The sequence below is a fragment of the Planococcus citri genome, chromosome 3, assembly GCF_950023065.1.
Source record: "Planococcus citri chromosome 3, ihPlaCitr1.1, whole genome shotgun sequence".
NCBI lineage: Eukaryota > Metazoa > Arthropoda > Insecta > Hemiptera > Pseudococcidae > Planococcus > Planococcus citri.
The window spans coordinates 51784956-51809822 of NC_088679.1; the positions used below are offsets into that span (position 1 = coordinate 51784956).

At 36.2% G+C, this 24867-nt stretch overlaps 2 protein-coding genes and 1 long non-coding RNA gene across 10 annotated transcripts in view; 1 reads left to right on the forward strand and 2 right to left on the reverse strand.

Moving 5' to 3' along the window:
* Positions 1-738: 738 nt before the first annotated feature.
* LOC135840116 (uncharacterized) lies at positions 739-13903 on the reverse strand. 2 transcript variants are annotated; one of them, XM_065356466.1, is made up of 22 exons: positions 13660-13903; positions 12244-13329; positions 11984-12171; positions 11698-11895; positions 11370-11565; positions 11064-11296; positions 10875-10991; positions 10583-10804; positions 10345-10507; positions 9997-10165; positions 9749-9922; positions 9494-9659; positions 9187-9405; positions 5979-9077; positions 5685-5901; positions 5411-5609; positions 5034-5313; positions 4776-4933; positions 4550-4689; positions 4199-4465; positions 3858-4127; positions 739-3767 (listed from the first exon to the last, which is right to left on the reverse strand). In XM_065356466.1, the coding sequence occupies exons 2-22, from the start codon at positions 13295-13297 to the stop codon at positions 2473-2475; spliced, it is 9024 nt and encodes a 3007-aa protein (XP_065212538.1). In that variant the 5' UTR covers positions 13298-13329; positions 13660-13903; the 3' UTR covers positions 739-2472. The 2 variants fall into 2 exon arrangements, with proteins under 2 accessions (XP_065212538.1, XP_065212539.1); XM_065356467.1 differs by lacking the exon at positions 13660-13903 and adding an exon at positions 13465-13602.
* Positions 10703-24867, forward strand: part of LOC135840124 (uncharacterized) — a 76296-nt gene continuing 62131 nt past the window's right edge. For all 4 annotated transcript variants that reach the window (XR_010557700.1, XR_010557699.1, XR_010557701.1 and 1 more), the window contains exon 1: positions 10703-10712. This is a non-coding gene — a long non-coding RNA (uncharacterized LOC135840124). The remainder of the gene's footprint in view (positions 10713-24867) is intronic.
* Positions 14706-24604, reverse strand: LOC135840117 (uncharacterized). Of its 4 annotated transcripts, XM_065356471.1 has the most exons (40): positions 24412-24483; positions 24255-24333; positions 23890-23987; positions 23376-23636; positions 22976-23298; positions 22334-22904; positions 22145-22261; positions 21977-22078; positions 21691-21906; positions 21479-21601; positions 21302-21394; positions 21038-21190; positions 20903-20953; positions 20730-20831; positions 20535-20657; positions 20349-20456; positions 20137-20280; positions 19972-20067; positions 19719-19889; positions 19518-19640; positions 19285-19440; positions 19076-19204; positions 18829-18993; positions 18645-18749; positions 18415-18573; positions 18163-18326; positions 17873-18092; positions 17472-17793; positions 17289-17403; positions 17026-17213; positions 16757-16946; positions 16467-16667; positions 16295-16393; positions 16092-16222; positions 15836-16025; positions 15667-15754; positions 15475-15594; positions 15243-15389; positions 15075-15149; positions 14706-15000 (listed from the first exon to the last, which is right to left on the reverse strand). In XM_065356471.1, the coding sequence occupies exons 2-40, from the start codon at positions 24259-24261 to the stop codon at positions 14851-14853; spliced, it is 6096 nt and encodes a 2031-aa protein (XP_065212543.1). In that variant the 5' UTR covers positions 24262-24333; positions 24412-24483; the 3' UTR covers positions 14706-14850. The 4 variants fall into 4 exon arrangements, with proteins under 4 accessions (XP_065212543.1, XP_065212540.1, XP_065212542.1 ...); XM_065356468.1 differs by lacking the exon at positions 24255-24333 and having other exon boundaries at positions 24412-24604; XM_065356470.1 differs by having other exon boundaries at positions 24255-24485.

Consider the following 24867-nt stretch of genomic DNA (forward strand, 5'->3'; position numbering starts at 1 on the left):
CAAGATGTACATGCAATGTTGAAAACAATTTTTTTAAATCTTATGTTAAAATTTTTATTCAAAGCAAACTGATACCTATGTCTTCTGAGTTCTGAGAATATTTTCATGTTTATAACAGAAATTTTGAAAAGTATTCAGTTTACAGGGTAATAATACGTATTCTTTTTTTTTTGTTATAAATGATACTCGTATCTTGAGAATGATTAGGTTGTGGTTTTTTAAAAATAATTTTCACCAATACGTAGTGTCATCTCTCGAAATATTGGCAAACTACGTAGATATAGTTTGGTAGTAGGAGTATAATTAAGAATTAACATCTTCCAATATCCTATATTCTCCTAATAACATAGCCGCTTTTCGGGTCGATTTCTGGCCAATTCGGAAATTTTTGCGATGTCAAATAAGTTGTATATTTAAATGAGCGCAGGCGAACGGTTTTGGCCGGTTCAGTCAATAGTGGTGTGGTCGTACGAGTTGCTTATCCATCCGAAGTAATACGCAAGCATTTTCTTTTCTCGGAATATTGCAATAATATTAATAATCTGGGGTTTTCAAAAGTGCCTGAATTTGTATTTAAGGTACATAAATCATGGTTATGCGAGGATATTGTACAATTTCACAAGTAAAGACGAATCTGTAGTTGTATGTATATCGTTTTTTAAAAGATTTTTTTACATTTTGAGAAAAAATCTGTGAATATCTCATCTGAGTAAACTACCCGAACAATACCAACGCAAATTTATCTGAAAAAATATTTTATTTACAACAGAACTGATAACATGGTAAATATTTACAGGTCAAACGCGAATCTTGACTCTACATTTTTGTAAAAAAAAAAAGAAAGAAAAAAAAAGAAAACAAAAGGAAAAAGAAAAAAGGAAAATAAGAACAAAAAAATTACTATAAAATCAGAAAAAAAAATTCAAAGAACAAAAATATTCTTTCCGTAATAAACACATACATAAAATAAAAATTGTTCCATAAAATACATTTCATAAAAAAAAGGAAAGAAATTCGTAGTTTTTTTTTCTAGTCATAAACATTCAATACATGAGTAACTTCTTTACCGTAACAAATACTTTACACAAAACTGAAGAAAAAGCATTAACAAAATAAAAACAAGTAAAGCGCGCTGATAAATTTTACATTCGTATGAACAAGATAGTACAAAAAAGGCGTGTTTTATGAATTCGTCGCTAACTTAAAGAGAGAGAGAGAGAGAGAGAAAAAACGAACAAAATGCTTCCCAATAATTTAGAACTATAAAAAGCCACCATAATATTTGCTAAACGAAAATTTTTAAATAGTAAAATATTACACGAATTTTACACGAATAAAACCTTATCAAAGAAATACTCAAAACCATCGAATGCTCATTTAGAATTCGTAACTTGATAACACAAAACGACGAATGAAAAATTCAATCAAATTAAAGTAGTATATGAACAAAGAAAAAAACGAATAACAGCGTTCCGTAAAAATAATAATATCAATACGTAAGTAAATATACACCGTCGATAATTTACATATACTAATTTTCTACATATTTACTACCCATCCAATCTCATTGATTTTTCACCATAAATAACGAGAAAAAATATGTACGTATTAATAGAGATACCTTAAAAAGCGGGACTTTCCAATAAAATTTTCGTACACCTACATCGATTTATAAACGTATCTAAAACATATAAATATAAAGGTATAATATAAACGAAAGACCAAAACCGATATTCCAGCGAATTGGCCTTTGTACAAAAAATTATACTAGATGAGAAATAAAAGAATGAAAATAATAGCAACGCATTTTAGAAATAATGTTCACCAATGAAGGAATTCCTGTTCGAATAAAATTTAGAAAGGTATTATCGAATTCGTAATTCGTACATTTGGTTCCTTAAAATACGCCATTGTGGTAGGTAGATAAATCGACAATATGTTCCGGGTATTTTATCAAATTATCAACATGGAAATTCGAAATAGATCGTCCAAAATTCAACGTCAAATTTCATTTTTTTTTTTTTTAAATACTGCATCAGGCAAAATATTATCAATATTTCAGAACATATTTTTCACTAATGCCCAAGGTATCACAATTCTCGAACATCCTTCTGATAAAATACCAAAAAATACCCAGAAAAAATAAAATCACGTTTTGGTATCACAACTTTGACAAAAAAAAAAAATCCGTAAAAGAAAGTTGTGACTAGCGATAACAATGATAATTTCACGGTATCGAATAAATAATTAAATTTAAAAAAAAAAAAAATAATAAGAAATGCAAAAAAAAGCGGAGGGATTAAAACATGGTATAGGTAAACAATACCATCATTCAAACAGGAACCTTTTATCTACCCCCTTCCCACCCTTCAAAAGATGCATACAATTATCGTCGTTCACTTACTGGATTACAATACTGAAATAACAAATAATTTTAAATCATTGTTCGTCGATAAATTATTAATTCCTCGACTACTGAGGGGGTTGTTGAGGTGGCGGAGCAGGTGGCACCGGCGAATGTTGAGACGACTCAGTTTTCGACGATTGCTGAGGAAAATTCTGCCATCGATATTGATCGTAGTTATTAAACGAGTTCGGTGCAGACGACGAATGAGACTGATTGGAGAATACCGGATTCACGTTGTATTGAGAATTTTCGCTACCGCTATACGACCCCGAACCGTAATCGTGACCCGAATACTGAACTGATTGAGCAGGTGGAGGATATTGCGAAGATCCGAACGAGTGCTGCGACTGTGACTGATACTCGGGCGTTTGATGTTGCGGAAAATTCGACGAATAATTAGATTGCTGATAATAATCCCGATACGGTTTCTGGTATTCGCCGTAATAGGACGACGAAGACGACGGAGTGTTTTTCGTATTCTCGAAACCGGACGACATTTGGCCGGAGGACGATTCGGTGACACTTCTAGCGGCAGATCCGTCTTCTTGTTTTTTACCAACTGGGAAAATACTGATGGCTGGTTGCGAGCTCGATTTCGATACCGGTTCTGTATTTCTCACAGATAATTGGACGTCTTTTTTGGTCAATATCGATTCGGGTATATTCAAGTCGGACGCTTCTGTTTTGGTGATCTTGCCTCGAGCCGTGTTCGGGTCCACTTTCGACGCCATCAAGTTCTCTCTTCGGTTCGGTGGTGTTTTCAGATTCGGTTGAGATAATTTTTGTTGCGGATGAGGATAACGTTGTTGTTGTTGTTGTTGTCGTTGTTGCTGCTGATGCTGTTGAGCTCCATGTAACTGCGCGCTTAGATTCGTTTTAGGTTTCATCGTGCTGGGCATGTTGGCAGCGTTTCTTTCGATATCACTTTTCGCCGACGAGCCGGATGATACGACCGGAGTCAGATTGATATCTTTTTTAAATCTTAAAGATTCCGGAATCGCGTCCGAATACTTCGCAGTCGGTTTGTTCGTCGTATTATCAGAGAATCTGGGATGATTACTTTGCGACGGTCCCGGTTTCGTTGGCGGTTCTGCGGCTTGGCTCGCAGCCGACTTTGATGGTTCGGAGATTTGAGACGAGCCGTAATTCAACGAAGAAGTATCGGTGCCCCTGGAATGGGCTGGAGCTCTTTCATCCATATTCGGGTAATCGCTAGATTGGGGTTTTTTATCGCCGGAGTGTTCGGGTTTTAAATTGTCGTCGTCGAATTTTCTACTCGTTTGACTGATTTGTTGCATGTCTTTTAGGCGATTAACGTCGCTGTAGTCTTCGTAATTTACTTCGGTCATGTTACTGTGTTCTGTTAGCATAACAGAAAATGATGTTAGAGAAGCGAGGATTCTCAATTTAAAATAAGAGTGAAATAAAATGAAGGGGTTGTTTAACTCACCTTGATTCTCCATTCTTTTCTTATTCGCCAAGCTTATGGTAACGGAGGAATTAGGTCCGAAAATTTGTTTATTACCCGGCGCTTGTAATCTAGGTCGTGGAGACGATGACTGAGGACCAGGCGGACGCGCGAGAGGGAAATGTCGAACAATCGGCTGATTCGGTCTTTGTCCACGAGGGAATCCTGGACGCATTCCTCCTGCCATCGGCATATTCGCACCTGTGCGCATATTTCCAGCGAAACGATTCCTTATCGGTGACACTGTTACGTCTACGGAAAAATTAAAATGCGTAAATCATACGATGAAAATCTATAAAGTCGTCAATGTATCTTACAAGTACCTCTTCTATTTCCCAAAGGCATAGGTCGTTCGGGGCCAGGTCGTGGTATCATTTTTAGACCTCCGGTATTCATACCCAATGCGCGAGGCAGCGTACCGGGTTTATTTTGACCCACAGCCGGTTTCATCGCCGTCTTGATAGCGATAATTTTACCATTTTCAAGCTGCATGTAAATTCCTTTCGGACTTTTCAGCACCATGACTTTTTGGCCTCCTTTTAAAACGATGGATGAACGAGAATCCGACGTGTTTGTAGGTATCACCACATCTGAAAACAATACTCGCGTTATTAAAAACGTAATTTTCTTCGATTGAAATTTATTTTGCTCGTTCGTTATGTTTCCTTACGCACCTAATGGTAATATCATCTCTTGCGCACTCATTCCTTGTTTCTGCCAAACTTCAGCAGGTATCCATCGTCGAGGATTTTCCCTCTGAGCTTGATTATTATCAGCTTGCATCGGACGAACACTGGCCATAGGTTTGTTGGCTCTACAACCGAATACATAAACAATAAAACGATTAAAAATACCACGTTAGAAAAAAAAACTAGTCTTCTTCTTCAATCAAACACGCACCTATTCTGCATTGACTGAGGATTGGTGTAGAAACCGTACGAGGGCCGAACGTTGGCTTGTTTTTCCATTTCGTAGCTCCTTTTTGCCATACGTTTCTCCGCTTGAGATAATTTCTTATCTTTACGATCGACTAAAAGAGACTCGTGTTGGAATGGTTCCTGCAAAAATACATTCGCGTCGTCAAATACGTAGTACGAATTCAACAAGAAAAAACGTTTCTAGATATCGCTTGGCGTTTCAACACGAACGATAAATTACCTTCGACAAGCTCGGACTAAATTTCTCGATAATCGTTCGAATAACGCTGTCGTTGTATCGATCTTTAAATTCGTTGAAATCCGTTCTGCCGTCGCTGATTTCCTCATCGTCCCAACAAAGATTTGAAACGTCTTTGATTGTGAGATGAGCATCCGGGTTGCATTCGTCTACTACTCTATCTGACATTCCTTGTTTATTAATCTGACGATCGTATATTTTCTTCTCCAAGCAATTATCCATTACGAAACGATACACGTAACACGACTTCTGTTGACCGTATCTATGAAAACAAACAAAATACGAATGTATTACCCTTTAGAAATCCACACACTAAAATAAAAAAACAGGAAGATACGAAATTCAAATTCGGTACCAACCTATAAACTCGACAAACTGCTTGAGTATCGTGGCAGGGATTCCACGAAGCATCGAAAACGACGACTCTGTTTGCGCCAACGAGATTAATACCTAGAGAACCAGCCCTAGTCGAGACTAAGAATAAATGCACGTTCGGATTACTGTTGAACTCGTTGATTAACTTTTCACGTTCTAGCGCCGAGGTACTGCCATCAAGACCTGTAAAAATATTTCATTATGAAACCATTTCGACAAAATAACTTCCCAGGTGACATTACACTGGCTAATACTTACGAAAATAACTCTTATTACGAGCCCATTTATCTTCGGTGCCGGGAATATTGAACATTTGTAAGAAATCTTCGATCAGATCGAGCGTAAACAAAGATTGACTAAAGAGTAGTAAACGATCACCCATTGGGATGATTTCTTCCAACATGCAAAACAATATCAAAGTTTTGGCCGATGCTTCGATTTTACCAGGTTCGTAATCTTTGAAAAACTCGTTAGTCTGAAAAAAGAACCCATAACGTGTTAAATACGCATCCGCGACAAAAACAATATTACGCTATTTGAAAGTATACTCACCCAATCGTAAGGTATGCCCGGTTCCTCTTTGACACTTTTTAGAACCGGTACATCAGGAGCCGGCATTTTCGCGTCATCGTTTTCAGTCTCCCCAGAGGATTTTATATCTTTCGGTTCGGTTTTAATAGTAACTTTTCCAGAACCAGTTGATACATTTGGTTTCATCGAAATACCGCTCGGAGAAGGAGTAGCATTCGAAGAAGACTGTCTAGAGTCGTCGAAAGATTCGTTATTTTGGAACTGTTTGGCAGCCATTTGATTTCTGGCGGCTTGCGATTGATTTCTTCTTTGAGGCTGCTTCTTTTCGGCGGATTTCGGAGCAACCGAACTTGGCGGGTTCATCTTGGCCAACTGTTTGTTAGCGATGTTTCGAGCGGTTTCCGATTTACTCGTCGGGCCCGTTGATCCGGTGAAAACACTTTTGTTCGATTTTTCCTCGAGTATTTTCTTGTGTTCGTTTTGAGAGCTGACGTATTGATTGTGCATCTCCTCTTTGGAGTTATTCTCTTGAATATTCGAAGTCATCGTTTGGTTGAACATTGCTCTGTTGTCTGGAGGAGTGATATATTGCGGCATTTGAGCGGGTTTCTCCTCGACCGGTTCAGGTTTGCAAGTCGAGCTGGTCACATTACGACGATCGAATTGAGGCGATTCTTTAGGCAGCATTACTCGCTGATTTTGATTGAAACCGCCGAACTGTTGAGGAGGTTTTTCGGGCATCGATTGTTGAACGTTGTATTTCTGATTTTGTGCGGTCTGTACGTCGAAATTTTCCCAGTTCGTTTGGTTGGCTAGACTGGCGTTTGCGACGTTGGTATTAGCTTGATTATCTGCGTAGGCGAATTGTTGTTGTTGTTGGTCCATTTGCGTAAAGTTACCGGATTCGGGACTAATTCGAGCAGGGCCAACGAAATTTTGACTAGTATTGAAAACGTCGATAGAAGGCAGACGATTTTGAACATTTTGAAAAGCAGCTTGATTTTGCTGCGCGTTCATTGCATGGCCTGCGCCTCCAGCAACAGCTCCGACTCCAGTGCCACCTCCTACTTCCAATCTACTTTGTTCCATGATGCTCTGTTCGTTTAGCTTGGGCTGAGATTCGTTTTTCTTGTCGATCACTTTCAAGGTAATCTGTCCTCGACGAGTTAAACCCATTATGCTTTGATTGACGTCTTTCTCCAAGGGTAACGTAGACGAAGAGCTAACACTTTGGTTCGGTTCGAAAGAAATCGCTGTATTTTTACCAGCCATTAGATCCGCGCTCGGTACACTCATGGCGTTAGTTTGATCCAACAAATTCGTATTCGGGAACTGCATCGCAGTCTCTAAAAAGTTACCGTCATTCATCGGCGCCGTGTTCACGGCTGAAGAAGGAGGACCCGTAAATTGGGTATTTTTCAAGACCATATCGGAGGATGCGGCGTTACGATTCATTCCCAAATTATCGTCTCCTTCTAACAAGCCCATAAAACTGGTATGACTAGATATGGGATAGGTGTTCAGTTCGTTAAGATAATTGAATAAATCGTGTTCGGCGGCGGTGGTAGCGGCGCTGCCGCTATGCTGATAGTTCTGCTGAACGCCGGCGAATAAGTTATCATTATTTTGTAACTCGTTCATCATGCCTCGAGTGGCTCGTACGCCTCCTAATAAGCTAGGCGGTTCGTTGACCATGAAGTTGGGTGCATTTTGCGCAGGGTTCAAAATTTGATTCGCCTCTTCGTAGATATAATTTTGATCGTGAAACAGAGTATTTTGATCGACCACCGGATTCGGATTCCATAATTCATCGCTTCTTAACGAATCCAAGAAACTAGGATTCATCTGATTCTGCGTAAACATCGTATTCAAATCGTCGGCGCCCACTGGCATCTGATTATTAAGCAAATGCGCCTGGTTATCCATATTCGGCGCCATATTCTGGAAGTTCTGCTGGCCATCGGGTATTCCACCGTGTTTCAGAACTGGCGCACCTCCCGGTAATCCTGGCTTGAATTTCATGAGTTCTTCGTTTCGCGCCGGCGCCACTTTATTCGGGTTGTTACGAGGTCTGCCAACGGCTCCGGATCGTACTCCCATCATGGCGGTATTTCTACCTCGATTGGCGCCTCTGGTACTCGGTTTCGCTGGTTGGCCAACGCCGAAATTTGAATTGAAATTCGTCTGGTTATTCGCCGGTAATCTGACACCGGAGCTGTGTCCTCGAGCACCACGCCTTGGCGTCGTTGAGCCTTGTTGTCGGTTCCTCGGCATTTTATCGTTCAAGTTGTTACGAACTTGTTCGTTCATGTTATTCAACATTGACACACCGTCTATGCCAGCTTTGTTCATCGCAGTTGGGTTTTCGAAATGCTGCGTCATATTATTCGAATCGAAGATAGCAGAGTTATCTCTAAAATTCATCTCGCCACTTGAGCCAACGCCGGAAAACGCCTGGTTGTTCAAATCAGAACCGCCGTCCAACATTAAATCTCCGCTGCCAGACGCGCTATTGTCGCCCATACCGAACATCGCGCCCGGATCTTGCTTTATGGGAAACTCAGTCTGATAATTCATCGGCGAATTCATATCGAAATTGTAATTGGAGTTATTATAGTTTCCCTGAGAATTTTCCGTGTTTGTACTGTACTCGGACGACGATCCGTACTGAGAATTACCAGACGCGGCGTTCGGTTGAAAATATTCCTCCGTTGGTTGAGCCGGCGCGTTTGAATTGAAGTAGTTTCCACCTTCGTTGTTTCCAGACCAGAAATTATTCTGGTTGAACCCCGAATTGTAGAAATTCGAGTCGTTGAAATTCTGTTGGTAATTTGTTCCGCTGTATTCTTGGTTGTTTGATATGTTCTGTGATCCGTATTCTGGCGCGTATTGATCATTGTAGTTCTGATTCGTGTTATTAGGTTGATTGAATTCGCGGAAATTTTCATTCGTTTGGTTGAAATTCGAGAACTGATTATCGAAGGAATCGAAAGGCATCGCAGCGTTCGTGCTTGCTGGACGTTCTGGTGATGCCAACTTTGTGGTATTGGCCGTATTCGGTGGAATTGTAGCGATCAGCGGTGTTTTTGCGTTCGTCGGCGATGAATTAACACGAGAGTTCTGAAAATGAAGACGACCAACAATTAAGCAATGAATAGAATAGAACTATTTTTTTCTAGTCGGAGTCACCATAAAGAATATAATCCATCTGTTGATATGAATCACTCACCTTGCGTGGTAACTTTGCTTCTTTGCCAGCTTTGCCTCCTCGATTACGACTTCTTTTATTCGCAGCTTGATGAGGAGGCGTTGAAGGTGTCATCGGTGTACTAGGACCTGAAGCTGGAGTTCCAATGCCAGCTGCGGTTTCTTCAATATCCAAGTCTAGTTCTTCGTCACCAGCACGTTTTTTCAAAAAATTGTACAAAATATCCGGATGATTCCAAATCTTGAGAAGAAAAAAAAATCAAACGTATAAACATGAAAAATATCGCAACGTTGCATTAAAAAAATGAAAATTGATGAACTTTGCTCACCTTGCAACAAACTGCGAAAGCTTTCAACGGATTAGGAACTGCTTTAGTACGAACTACTTCATTCATAAACGTATTATAAAGAGCTTTTTGTAACGGCGTTAATTTCAATAACAGCACGTATTCGTATTTGGTTGGTAGTGTTTGTTGCAAAACAGAATGACTTCGTCTAGAAAACACGCGGATCGAGATCAGTCTCGTTTAGAGATAAATTTCAAACAAAACATTAAAAAACTGATAGGACCAATTATAATCTACCTCTGGACGAATCCTTCCAATAAAGAATGCAAGACATGAGCACGATATCGCATTAATTTAATATCTTGAGGAGTACTATCGATACACTGGCCATTTTGAATGGGTCTCTCGAACATGTTGGAGAACTCTGTTTTGGTACCTAAGTAATTCGGTCTGACAAAGTCGACCATACACCTAGAAAAATATTGAAAATTTATAATCACCATTCAACGAACCATTTCGTTCATCCATTATTTCATGTATTTTACCAATATTCCATCAAATTATTTTGTAGTGGATATCCTGTAAGAACGACTCGCCGTTTGCTTCTAATTTGTTTCAATGCTTGAGAAATAGACGCGTGACTATTTTTAATACGATGTCCTTCGTCGCAAATCACCAAATCTGGTCCTGGTTTCACAAGAGCGCTGTACATGCCTAGAACATAATTGGAACCGTTAAAATCTACGTGAAAATTCCATACTTTGATTTTAAAAAGCTAAAACTATAAAAAAAATAACAATCAATGCCAATTTTCAATTTTCTAGAATCATTACAGGGAGAGAAAATTATCTAATTGGCCCAGTAAACAAAATGAATGAAAAATTATGACTTACATTCTAGAAGATTTTTACACTTTTCATCCTCTAAATCTTCTTCAGCTTCTGTTTTTCGTTTTGATCTATTTCTGGACTTTGGAGGCTTTTTCAAACTTAGTTGACGATATAATTCGTATCCAATAAGTAACACACCGCCTTCTTCGTTCCAATTTTGTATAACCTGGAAAATTGACACCAATTCAAAATCAAATCCGTATCATCTTCCTATATACGCTTTTTGCCATAAATAAATTACCTTCGCTCTAGCGCTTAACGTCTTCTGATTATCGTTCAATACGAAAATTGGAAACTGTCGAGTCAAAATTTCACCTTGTTCTTTCAGAGGGGAACTTTCAGGATCGGTTGGTAACCACATATTGAATTCAGCAACCCAGTTTTGCAGTGTATTTATGGGCATTATACACAATACCGATTTCGCTTCGGTATATCGTAAAAATACATCACAAAATGAAACCACCTGCAGTCAGAAAAAATTCGTGAACGTTTTGAAATGAAAAAATGAATTATCAAAACACACGTTATATTACCTGAAGAGTTTTTCCGAGACCCATAGAGTGAGCCAATATACATCCAAATCCTTCAGATGTCTCAAACCTACTTAACGACTCGACAATATTATCAAAAAGAAATCTTACTCCTCCGATCTGAAACAAAAATTCGAAATATTATTGAGAAAATGAACTCAAATCTCATTTCTACAATACTCCTATACTTACTTGATGGGGCTTAATAATACGGGCAATTTGAGGCGCTAAAAATACATCGGATTCTGACTCGAGATGGCCAACGTTTATCAATACGCGACCTTGTTCGTCAGGAATATTATACAAATCATTTGTGTGCATTCCACTGTTGGTAGGATCTTCATCAGGCTCACTTTCTTCTTCTTCTTCGGAAATAACAATGCAATCGTCTTCTTCACCAGAACTACTACTTATCATAACAACATCTGAAAAAGTATTTTTAAACGAAAATTAATTTCATACTTTTCGCATATTAAGATGACAAGTTCGCATGTTCACCTTTTGCCTTCTCTTCGTCTTGGTCGTTGACTACTTCAATAGGCTTGGAGTCTTGTTTTATAGGTGCTATTGATACAGAAGCTGTCATCATTTGCGGCTTATCCAAGTTTTTTGATAAATTTACCAATTTTTCTTTGGCCATTTCTTCTTCTTCTTCTTCAGCCGTGCTGTTTTGTTTTTTCAGTAAATCCAGCACCTTTGAATTGAAAAAAATATAGAATAAATCGCTTAAAATACACATTTACATATAGTACTTTTCTAACCGAATCATTTAATAAAATATCTAATGCATCATTTTACGTTCGTGTCAACAGTAAATTGAACGTACCTTTTTGTTGACAATTTGTGGAGGTCCAGACCCCGTGGATAATTTAACCACAACTGTATTCGGTTTACTCTCTTCTACCATATCTTCCTCCTCCTCTTCTTCTTTTTTGATGATAGAAGTAGCTCCTTTTTGAAGTAGAGACAGGACACGAGCTTGCACTTTACTATTTTGCCTATTTAGCGCCAACTGTCGTTGGGCCTGAACACATAAAAATATCCGACCGTTAGTTTCAATAATTACAATGCATTTCCTTACAGAAATTAGATCATTGAACCAAATTACTCACTTCTCTGATAATTCTTTGTTGTTCTTGGACGCGCCTTCGTCTTTCCATTTCTTGCCTTTGGGCAGCGAGTGTAGCTTCTTCGAGTTTAGTTTCATCCATTACTTCTCTGATGTTCTTTCTCAGCAAACCTTTTTTCATTTCCGTTGAAGGTTTATCGTCATTTTCAGAGTCCGCAGCAGTTTCATCAGCTACGTAAAAAAAACGCCATGAATAAATCATCGAAACAGCAACACAGATTTTAAAAAATAATAATAATTTACCTGGAGATGTTTTCTGTTTTTTTGTTTCGTTGGAATCATCGTCTGAACCGGGCTCGGATTTTGGTTTTCTTTTCTTTTTCTTTTTTGGTGCTTTATTTTGACTATCACCTTCCGATTTATCGAATTCATCATCCGCATCTTCCGATTCAGTGCTGCTTTGTTCTTCGTCAGAAAACTGCTCTTCTTTACACTCGACATTTTCGATTGAATTGCCAGCTCTGGGTAATTTTTCGGAAGGAACAGCTGGTACTTGATTAGTAACTGTATCAATGGCAGAATCCTCCTCTACGCATTCTTGTTTAATGTTATCTGTTCCTAGTGGTTCAGGCTGATCTTCCGCCGGTATGGTTTCTTTCGCCTCATCATCTTGCACCGCATTCACGTCCTCAGAATCCGATTTTACATCTTCATTAGATGAATCACAATCCATTTTCGTATCAAAGTCATCTTCGGCATCACATAGTTTTTCGTTTTCACCCTCAGATTCGTAATCAGAAGGTACGGATTCATCGGACACGAGTTTCTCAATCTCCTCGTTATCACAAGCATCGTCATTCAACAAACTTTTATCGTCGTCAGCGTCCTCTTCGTCATCTTTCTGGTCAATTTTTTCTTCATCTTCGTCGATATTTTTCGCATCTTCGCTAGTTTCTTCAGTTTGTGAAACGGCACTTTCAACGACGTTACTAGCGGGGTTCTCTTTTTTCCTTAACTCTACACCGGGGCCCAAAGAAAGAACTTTAAGGTTCGGATCAGTCTGTATTTGTTTCAATTCATTAAGTTGAATTTGTTTTGACTCGGATGAATTAACTACATTGTCCAAATTTCTAGTTGTTGTTGTTGTTGCTGCTACAGATGAACTAGATGGGTTTGGTTTTATTGTGATGTTGATACTTGAGGATAACTTGGAAAGAATTTCAGGGGCAATGACGTTGTTCGAGATCACGTCATTGCAGCAGTCTTTATTAATTTCAGGAGGTTTCGATTCATCAGGTTTGCCTGTAACACGCTGAATAGTAACATCTCCTAGCTTCGCTACGCTAAACGGATCCATTACAGCATCTCATTCCAGCATGGCCATACTTTCTACGGTAAAAAAAAATAAAACTGATCTATAATACGTTGCTAATAAAATGATTTCATTTTCGAGTTAAATTACAAAAACTGAAATTAATTAATTAACGAAATTCTTTGACGCAAGTATTACATTACATCGGTTACCTATTTGAAACAACTGAATTTGTTTTACAGTCCGTAAACATTTTCAAACAGAACGACATATTTAATCCAGTTTCAATGATGATACGCCGATGATAATGGTTCACGTTTTGCCCAAAAATTTCACGTCAATTCATTTCGCAATCTTTGAAAATACCGTAAAGAAATAACAATTTTAAAACAATGAAAACAACTTACTGTTAAAGTATCTTCGCCGAATTACAATCATGATTGTGAAACTGACTAATTGAAATAGTAATTCGCAAACTGTTACGATTTCTTTAACACACTTGTAATAAACTTTTTCTCATGAAATATTGACATTTCACTCTATGCGATCATTTTTCTACGAAATAAATCACTGGAAATTGAAAATTTTCACTTCGATTTTCGCTATCAACACATCAAAACACCTAATGGTTTCCTCTACTTTTTCTTTTTATAATCCCGCAGTGTTACCGGCCTTGATAAATGAAAATGTTATCATCAACTTCTAAAAAAAATTACATAATTTTTTTTTCTTCTTCGATTTGGAAAGTCAAAAAATTAATGAAAGCTGGAAAAGTTCTCGTTGTTCGTACGAGAAAGCTGTAAAAAGTAAATTTCAGCTTCAAGTTTCAAAATGGGATTTCTAGTTCGTCAAAATTTCAATACCAGAAAATAATGAACTGAAAATCGGCATTCTTCAGGCATTTACGTTGTCGTTTTCTTCTATGAAATGTATGATTCATCATGACATGATCCGATTCCGATCATCCATGTTGCAAAAAAACACACCAGTATCTCACCTCCAATTCTCTCAACTACGTCAAGTCCAAGCTTCAAACTTCAAAGTCCATCCGTCAAAATTCTAGTATTATGTACCATTCTAATTAGAAGCATATCACTCACTTCTTTGAATTCCTGATTAATACCCAAACCTTGAAAAATAATATAATTTCTTTTTTCATTACGCCATTTATATTCCGACTATCAGAAATTACGAGAACTGGTCACTAGCTTACAGCTGACAAAATCAGTTGTTGATCCATAACTTCGGTTTCATTCCAAATATTAACATTATGTACTTCCACCTTCATACCTACTCGACACATTCTGGGCGCAGATTTCGTTCGGACTTTTTGGCTATGAGATTGAAAGATGAAATTGAACCCTTCCATAGAGCTAACTATTCAAAAACTTCTAACTTTGGTACAGCGAATAAAAGTTTCAAAGTTGTTGCAGTGAAAATCATCCACACAAACTCAAATCAATACATTATAATAATGATGATTAATAACATAAAATTATTTTCTCAAAAAGTAAAACACCGATACAAATGGGAGCAAAATTAAACGAAGTACACAATATTTTACAAACGGAAAACAACAAAAACTGAATATAAAAAATTTACATCAACGTTGCGGTATTTTCGTTAGTTTTATAAAATTTAGTTAAGTAATGTTTATCGAATCGCTCAACTCGAATAACTCTAACGAAACCGCATTCGTATCCGATGGCTAGCCAATTGAAACTGTTGTAGTTTTGATTCCAACATACCTGCAACAAAAATTCAAACATTATCTGTATTCAAATAGATAAACCGAAAAAGGTGAACCGAACGATCAACTTACTTTATTTACGGATGTAATGTTACTGTTTTTCAAGTCAAAACTCAAAGTTTCACTATTCATATCATTCTTAGCTTTCTATTCAGCGAAAAAAATATAAACACGATACTCGGTTAGTATAATGAGAATTAAATATGTAGTAGATATATTGGAAACCCTGATGAAACTTACATCTATGAATTGAATGCCATTATTTTTGATAGCTGTTGTACAGTCGTATAAATCATTTGTTGAAGGCATGGAGGCAACCAATTCATCAGAGCTGAAATCCTTCTTATCGGCATCACTTAATTTGACCAACTCAGTGGACGTAAGAATCTATAAGATGAAAAAAAAATGAAAAATACAGAATAAACAAAAAATTATTTGCGAATTGAATTAAGATCAAAATAAAACATCAAACCTTTTCAAAATCAGGACTTTTATAGGTCAACATGGCCAAATGTTTCGCAGCGTACACCGAAACAAAACCGCCATTACTTGAAACAGCAACCGTATCATTCCACAACGAATACGATAGGGACTGAAATTTTTACAAAGTGATATTATTATTCATCCTCGAACACAAATAAACCCAACAAACCGTAAAACTCACCCAGAACGTGTCTCTTATATTCATCAAAGTTTTCTTTTTTTCGAACGGATCACGAGGATGTGCAATAAAAGAACCTGATTCACCAACCCTACAAAAGAATATAAATTTTTATAAACAATACAGTAATAAAACGAAGTCCCGATCTTTATACAGTCAACTTGATACTTACAAATTTCCGAAATCGTGAACATTGGCGGTAACAATCCAATGCTGCATCCAAACTGCATCTAAAACAGGAGTGGGTCTTTCGCACTCGTGTATCGGACCAGATAAATCATTCAAATCCCAATGTCGGGTAACTCGATTTATCGAACCAGTGAGAAGGTACTTGCTGTTGTTTAACCAGTGTAGATCCAATGCTACGAACAAATTTTCACATCAGATACGATTGATCATTAGACCAAAACAAATCGTAGAATACGAACCGGTAATGGCCGAATTATGAGCCTCAAATATTCTATAAGGATAAACGACGTTTCCTTTCTTGAGTAATACAGATGCAGTATTGATGTTCCAAAAAGCGACAGAACCATTTGAAAAACCACCGATTAATGAACTGCAATACGACCAGTTGTTTAAGCAAATAGCATTATAATACAAAAGGTCAAAATGTAAATCAACGTCTTACTTATGAGGAGAGATTTGATCCCAAACTATTCTCGTGCATTGCACATTATCGTAGCGAACTTTTAAGATCAAATCTGGTTTAGGATTCGTAACAGTGTCCCTTGGAAAAAAAAATAAACGTTAATATATTGTTCATCAAGTGTCTACCTGTTTTATCGTATGGTCTGTCTTACTTAGGTTCTTTATCACTAATTTCCAATTTTGGTACATTATACACAATGACACAACCAGAAGACGTCGCCGCAGCTAGAATACCTAGTCTAGTGGTAGTCGATAAATTATTGAATCCGCCGGACGGACACCATTCCATGGACCACACAGCTCCGTATGAATGGGCAATTGACCATCCTAATACAGGTTTTTGGATGTCGTTGCTGTTGAAAATACGATAGCATTGGAAAGTTATCATTTCGAAACATTTCTACTCTAGTTTTAAAATTATAAAAATATATGTTATACGTACCTAATGTTATCAATGGAGCTGAATTTCCAAAACTGAATAAGAGACGGAAATGAAACACTTTCGTTAGTTCCTATCAGATGATTCATATGCCTCAAGGTAGAAACTGCGAGATATTGTTCGGTAACATGAGCAGGAATTGGCGCCCAAGCCATGGCCCAAACAGGACCGCCAACATAACATAGAGGAACTCCTACAAAAATATCGATACAGCGTTACAAAACACATCGTAATAATCGACATGTTCGATTTAAAAAAACATCATGATATACCTTTTATCACATCTGCTTGGAATAAATCAAACTGCGAAGATGACCCGCCGTTATGGAAATAAGCCTTCACTGATTTCGTATGTATTGGAATGTATTTTTCCGTTTCTGTGGACGATAACAATTCCCATTCCTTCGTGTTTACTTTCATATGAACGTGTAAAGGCGTCGAGGAAAATAATTTCAAACGTCTGTTCATCAAAATGAAATCAAACTCGTATAATTTGTTTTCGAAATAACATTCAAAACGAAGTATGTCGACTTACAAATCAACCGTCCACCTCAGAGGATCCGTGCGACCGGAACAATATTGTTGAAACGCGTTTCGGAGTCCTAATTTATCAGTAATACTAGTCGAAGTCAACACTCGATCAGATTTTTCTGGAAACAATTTTTTTAATGAACATAACATTCAACGGATAACATTATTCTGTCATTATGTTGCTTACTTCGCGGGGTAAGCGATGGAATTGCTTTTCGTATCGAAGGCTTTTCAGATTCCAAATCAGAATTATAATCGTCTTCATCATCGGATTTGTCCTCAACCGCACCAACATCGAAATCGGCGTCTCTGTTACTCGTTTCATCATCAGAATTATTCTGATCGTATTTAAAATTGTGGAATTTTTGACGAGTTGAAACTCGTCGTCCTGATTCGGTAGTACTGGTAATTATTTCTTCGTTTACATTACTCAGGCATTGCTTTTTAGAATGATAAATAATTTCATTTTCGTATTTGGTTTTATAATCGCACGAAGAACAGCTGAATTCCTAGAATTTGAAGAACCCAATATGATTGAGAAAAACGTTTCAAGATTGACAAAATCGCTAACCGGATTATTATACTTACGCAAAATATTGAAACGCAGTTTGATACATGAGATTTGAGATCTTCTTTACTAATTGCCATATGCCGACAACTTAAACCCATACACATGTACAAATCACACGACGTTTTAAGCTCAGTCCAAAATTCTTCATCAGCAATGACATCTTTTTTTGGTAATTCTCTTCTGGTGAAACCCATTCGAATACGTTTACGCGCCGGCGTATCGGGGTCATCGGAATCGCTGTAAGATGAAAAAATTCATGACGATGTTTTCAGATTTGAATCGGGACTAATTTGAAAATATTTCTTACTCTAATTCTAGCGAATTGAGTAACGCATCGTTTTCATTTGAGAAACACATGCCACCTTTAGTAGGCTTATAATAACCGTGAAATTTAATATAATGAAATCTAACGCTAGATGGCCGCAAAGCTCGTCCGCAAAGTTTACAAGTTTCAAATAAACTATTTTTGTCCTGAAAAAAGAAATGTAAAGTAAATTAAACGCGTACTTTCATAAAAGTATACTCGTAGATATAGCGAAAAGGAATCAATTTCAAATACCTCTTTTTGGCAAAATCTCACATGACTGACATAACCCACGACACTTTTACGTACATCACCACATTTCTCACAGGCGAGCCGGATAGCTTTTTTCTTCAAAGCATCAGGGGTAATCGAAGATTGTAAAATTCTCACCACATCACTATCATCGTTCAAGTCCTAAAAAACAACGAAGAACTTAGCAGTGCGATTATAAAAATCTAAACTATTCTTAAATACAATGAACTTGCAATTTCTTGATCGCCTTCTATCCAGCTAAGGTAATAATGTGATACTTGATGATAATTTTTGTAATGTCGAAACGTCATTTTTTTCTTACACCGTCCGCAATTAATCTGCAATACATTAAATCGAGTTTTCAGCAATAAATTAACACTCAATTTCACTCAATTAGTTCGGTCAAAATCAACATACCATCATATCATCAGTATATTTCTCGTCGTAAACAAAACTCTTCGGCTTTTTAAATAATTTGCCATATTTGGTCCGATTTTTCACATCTTCCATGTATAATTCTTCGTCTATATCACGCGTTTCATCTGGAATCTCGACAGGAGGAGGCGGAGGTGGTTTCTTGGGCTGCCAATTGAAACATGATCGGCATTAACTTTTACGAAAATGAAAACGAGAGCAGTTTTCTTCGGCTTGCAAAATTATTTACCTTTAAAATACGAGGAGCTTTCTGAGGTGCAACTTTTTCTTCAGTTTTCGAAACAGAAGCATCCTTTTCGGAATCTTTCTGTTCGTCGATATCGAGACGAGCTCGTTTTTTCTTAGGATGATAACTTTCCTAATATATAAAAATATATAAATTCAATTCCACATCGACAATGATAGGTTAACATTTTTATATCGTAAAATATTACATACATATATGAAAGGAGATTCTTCTCTGTCTTTGTGAGAATTCAAATTATTTTCCATCGTTTTTGGCGTATCGTTATTTTTCTGTAAACTAGTATCACTCGTCGTATCAGATTTCCGCGGTCGTCCCAGTTTACCCTTTTTTTTCTTTGGTAAGTTTACCTGAAAAAAAAATTACATTTCATTTTAAAAATTTCCACAGTTATAATATATGTGCAACTGGGTATAAATTCTGTTACTTTAGACGCAGGCTTGACGGTTGTTTCGGGAACGTCCGACTCGTCTATGGCAATATCATGAATTGGTCTCGGAGTAAAACCAAATGTATCTTGCAAGGATTTCAAAGACGGTCTTCCTTTTTTCTATTCGAAGTATACGAAAAAAATTAGTATAAAAGAAGATTCGTCGAATGCGAATTACTCAAAAATTATGTCAATTACTTTCACTGGAACATTTGGTTTCAGATCGTCCTTTAATACATTATTAATTTTCGCTTTATTCTTCAAAAATACGCTTTTACGATCAGACAATTTGGCGTCGAAAAGTTTATCCACCTTTTTTTGTTCATCTGTCGTTGTAGGTAATGATTTATTCAGTTTAGGTTTCAAAGGCTGAAAAAAATACAAAAATTGTATAGGAAAATTACGCTAAAACCATAATATTACAAAATAAGTATAATGAAGTAAATAGTACCACTTTGGGAACAGGTTGTTTAGGTGGAATTGACAATGATTTAGGTCTTTTGTGTAATTTAGGTGGTCTTCCTCTCTTTCTCGGAGCAGAGACGCCCTGAAAAATTTAGAAATACGTTAATACAAACCTACAATAAAACACGAAAATCAAAAAGTAATTCTTTACCGCTACTGAAGATGTATCCTTCATAAAACCGTTAGACTTTGCCTCGGCGTCTTTGTTTTTATCAAATTTACTGGTATCATTGAGAGACAAATCCGTATCAATTTCCTTTGAATCATCAGCCTGGTCAGCTACTAAATCGTTTTTCTAAAACAAAAACGTAAACGTTCGTTTTACTTGAAGATTTTTTCATTGGGAATACACCAATAAAGTACCAATTTAAAAGTTGATACGGGTTCAAAATCAGCCTCAAGTGTTTCGATAGAATCAACAGGTATCACTGTTTTCATCTTCTTCATTTTTATAATATGAACTTGTTTAATCTTTGATAAAAATCATTTTGATCATTAATTTTCATTTCATCTTGAATGTGAAGTTGACAACAACTAACAAAAATTTACCTTTGTAGAAACGGGCGTGAGAGTTGATTTGTGCGCGACTGATTCTTTGGTACGGACGGAATCACTTAAGGAAAGAAGGGCATTTGCGACATCACTACAAATACTTTCTTCCGTGGTTGTATCCTGTAGAGATAATTTTTTTATGAATGAATACGAATAAACGCAATAATAAAACACTGATATAGCTTTCATTACCACCATCGAAGATGTAGCAGGAGTCTCAGGCCGTTCATTAGTAGCTTCTGATTCGGATTTGATTTTTGGAGGCCTTCCTCGTTTCTTTTTTATAGGATCAGTCTAAAAATAATTTCTAATAGTAAAATTGTCTCATTGTAAAAAAAAAAAAAAAAAAAAAATCGGTTACATACCACAGCAGATGTGTTCTTAGGTGTTTCTTTTTGAGTGAAAGAATCAGATACCTACCAGAATAATTTCAAAAAAATTAGTATTCATGCATTCATTACATAAAATGCAACTTGATTTTTTATGATAGTAAAAATTACCATGGAATTCGAAGTATTGGCAGAATCAGAATTTGGTATTTTTATATCCGCGATATCACGTGTTTTTGGTGTTTCTACGGCGTTTAAATATGAATTTTCAATTCTATCGTTGACGTTGGTAGTTGATTTATTCGCACTGTTCGTAGAAATATCCTAAAATCATTTTTAAACACATTTGAGCATTTGTAAAATTCTTTTATTTTCAATTTTTTAAACACAGCGTGCAATAAAATTTTACGAAGTGTTACTATAAAAAGTACGTACAGTTACAATCGCGCTGTCATTAGCAGAGGAATCTAGATGAGCATCTGGATTTTTACGAGGCCTTCCTCTTTTTCTAGGAGAAGTATCGTTATTCTATTTTTGCAACAAAAAATCAAAATTAACAATTTTTTTCTCTCAAATAATAACTAAGCTGATAATAACAATTTAAAAATTTACTTTGGGTAATGAAGGCCGTTTTGGAACTTCAATACGTTTCGAAACTTCTGGAGTATAACTTTTGTAATCCGAATCATATTCAAAGTCGGGTAGAATCAATTTTTTTCTGGTTCGGGTGCTTCTCTACAAACATATCACCACAATAATTAATACTTATGTTTACTTCACTCATTAAAAATAAATGATTTTAAAAAAACACATCGTTAACTTACTTCTTTAATATTTAAATCTGTCGCAGGTGTTTCCACAATTAGTGATTTTTTACTTTTTCTACCGACAGTTTTTTTCTGCTTCGGTTCTTCAGAATCCAACGCAGCTAATTCAGTTCCATCTACTTCTTCTTTGGTCACAGGCGTTTCATCAACTTTTTCTTCCTTATTTAGATCGGTTTTATTCTTGTTTAATCGGCTGTATGATTTTAAATATTTCTGCAAACAAATGAGTTAAATAGGTTAAAATGAACTAACAGCGTATTCAAGCATGTAATAAGTTTTTTACTTTTTTGCCGGCGCGATTATAGTCGAATTCCTCAAAATCGGAATCTTCTTTATCGGCATCGGTGACATTATTGGTTTGACTTAGTTCATTTTCTTCTTTGTTCTGAAATTAGATAATAAATAGCAATTTTTTCCTCGATTTCGAATATAAAAATTCACGATGTATTACCTTTTCAGGAGAAACATCATTCAAATCTTGGACATCGCCACGTTCTTGCAAAGATGTTTCAGTTGTTCCTTCATCTTTGAATAAATTATACATCATTTTTTCGACATTTACATAGTTCTGAAATAATAACACGATTATGAATACCAAACAATTTAAATAATGTCCAAAGACTGAAGAATAATATGTTACCTCATGTTTCGTCGTATCATCTGTCTGTTTATCATTCTTGGAATCCGCTTCCACAGAATTACGTTGTAATTTCTCATCTTCGTCAACAGTTTGTTGTACTTTAGCATTATCACTTGGTTCTCCGTCAGGTAACTTTTCAGTAAGATCATTTTTTACTTCCACAGATTTGGGAGGTGCGTCGTGTGATATTTCAATTCGCTCATCTTCTATCGAAATATTTTGCGAGTTGTTTTGTTCTAAATTATCGTAATTGGTGCTAGGATCAGCGATAACATTGTTCTCTTTCGAAGGCGATTCCTCCAATTTCTCGACAGGTGATTTTTCATCGATTACGTCGTTCAATTGAATCGCTGAATGTTCAGTTTTTTCATTTTCATCGCATTTCCCGTTCTCCATTAGATCAGGAAGGTTATTAATATTTGCCGTTTTAGAGACATTCGCAGAATCGGAATTTTCCATAGGAGATTTTCCTACGGTGCTCGTTAAATCTTGTTTCACTTCTTGTATTTTTTCACTATTCGTTACAGTAGGCGTTGATTCAACGATAGACGTAACTTGTTCCATAATTTTACTGAAATAAATCACAACCGAATGAGATCACGAAACACCGAATATTTTACATAACGAATAAAATGTACATACTCGGTATTCTGATTCAGTTGAGATATTTCTTCAGTTCCGGCTTCTTTGGATTTTCTTTTCGTAATGGAAGAATCGGGATACTTCAAATGACTAATATTTTTTGATAACTTTATATCAGCGTCAATTTCCGAATTATTCTCAGAAACATATAACGATACCGGATCTGATATTGTAGTATATTTAGCATCGTATTCCTTCAAACTTATATCTGGAGCGCAATCCGGATGTTGCAGAATTAAATGCGCCTTGTAATGATTTTCCGAAGAAAAATACGAATTACAAAATTCGCAAAACGAATTATCTGCGTTCTTGGTTAAACGAATCTGCAAACAAAAATCACAAAACGTAATCTTGGTTTTTCTTACATCATGAGTGTGACTAAGAAAATCAATGAAATTACTCCTTCGCAAGTCGAAATGTGCTTAGAATATTCTACGGCATCTAATGCGATGAAATTGCATTCAAATTTGCTGCATTTGATTCCGTTATTCCACACATACTGATTTTTACGATTCGTGTTCGCATTATCATCGTCCTTTTCAATATTTGAACGTTCATTCGGTGGATGATGTTCGATATGTACATTCAATGCGCTTACAGTAAAAAATCGTTTACCACACACAGTACAAATGTGTTTACGATTAGTACTATTGTACGTTTCCTAAAACATCCAAATACATACATTGATTAATTTTCAAATCATCTCAAACCATAAGGTAGATTTTAATCACACATTTTTGACAATGGACGAGAAAAATCCGGGAGGAGATAAAACTGAAAAATCCCCGATATACGATTTGTTTAAAAACACAGAAAATAGTGTTTTGAAATAATCTGAGGATAACAGGCGATTTACTTTTTTTTTAAATTTAAATTCACTTCTGTTCCTTGATTTTTTTCAAGAGCATACTTACCACATTAGTAACGGGAGGTTTTTCGTCTTCTTCGTTCTCTTTACTGGTTGGAGAGTAATACAATAAAGATGGATCAAAATTGATCTTTTTTTTCAGATCTATCAATTAAATAATAATAATAAAATTACTACACAATATTAATATGATGAGGAACCAAAGCAAAAATTCATCACCCACAAATTTAATATCGCGAAAGAATGTGAGCAAAACAAAGAGAATTTCTTCCCAATTTTTGATACCAAATAAAAAATTAATAACGTTGATGCGATAAAACAGAAAATTATACAAAAAAACGAGGAGCCGCGGACTTCTTACAACGAAAAATAGTAATGAATCGACTAGATATTACTGAACAATTTTTATACCTTCCATGACAGAATAACACTTGGTATTCAAAATCTACATCATTATCACTGCACGCAAATTTTACACGATAAATCTACACTAAATGGGTAAAGTTCATAAAATTATAACTATACAAAGTGATATAAAATTACTTCAAAATTATCGAAAAATCTCAACCTTCTGAAATTGAAATTCTCCAAAATTTTAAAAATGGAATTGAACTGGCGTCGTGGTGGAGTGGAAACGGCGAAGAGAGATTACTTCGAATTTTGCAGTGTATTTTCAAGCGTATTAACTCTCTTTCAATGTTACCAACAAAGATACCGGGTGACCGATTGATTACACTCCCACGCATGCATCACTTTTTGGGATTTTTTAGTTCGGACAAAACAATTTTGAATGAAAAACTTCATTACACTCAATGTTGCCGAAGCGTATCATTTCATTTTAACACAAAATCCCTCCTGATGATAGTGACTGAGTTTTAAATTTCAGATAAGAGTTCAGAATTTTTTTCCTGATTTGTTGATAACTTGATAAGCCTGCTTTACTTTTCTAGAATTCCTGAATTGTGAATTTCATATTTTCTGATGAACGACATTGAAAATATAGAATTAATGATATTTTAATATG

Bases quoted from the DNA above. Each gene is read 5' to 3' on its own strand.
- LOC135840116 (XM_065356466.1), bottom strand. From the start codon at position 13,297: ATGGATCCGTTTAGCGTAGCGAAGCTAGGAGATGTTACTATTCAGCGT. The intron at 11,896-11,983 runs GTGAGTAATTTG...TTATGTGTTCAG, and splicing joins AACAAAGAATTATCAGAGAA to GCCCAACGACAGTTGGCGCT. The intron at 10,166-10,344 runs GTAAGTCATAAT...ATTATGTTCTAG, and splicing joins GTGTAAAAATCTTCTAGAAT to GCATGTACAGCGCTCTTGTG.
- LOC135840117 (XM_065356468.1), bottom strand. From the start codon at position 24,589: ATGCGTGGGAGTGTAATCAATCGGTCACCCGGTATCTTTGTTGGTAAC. The intron at 23,637-23,889 runs GTAAGTATGCTC...TGGATGTTTTAG, and splicing joins AACCTCCCGTTACTAATGTG to GAAACGTACAATAGTACTAA. The intron at 22,079-22,144 runs GTAATACATCGT...ATCTAATTTCAG, and splicing joins ATGATGTTTCTCCTGAAAAG to AACAAAGAAGAAAATGAACT.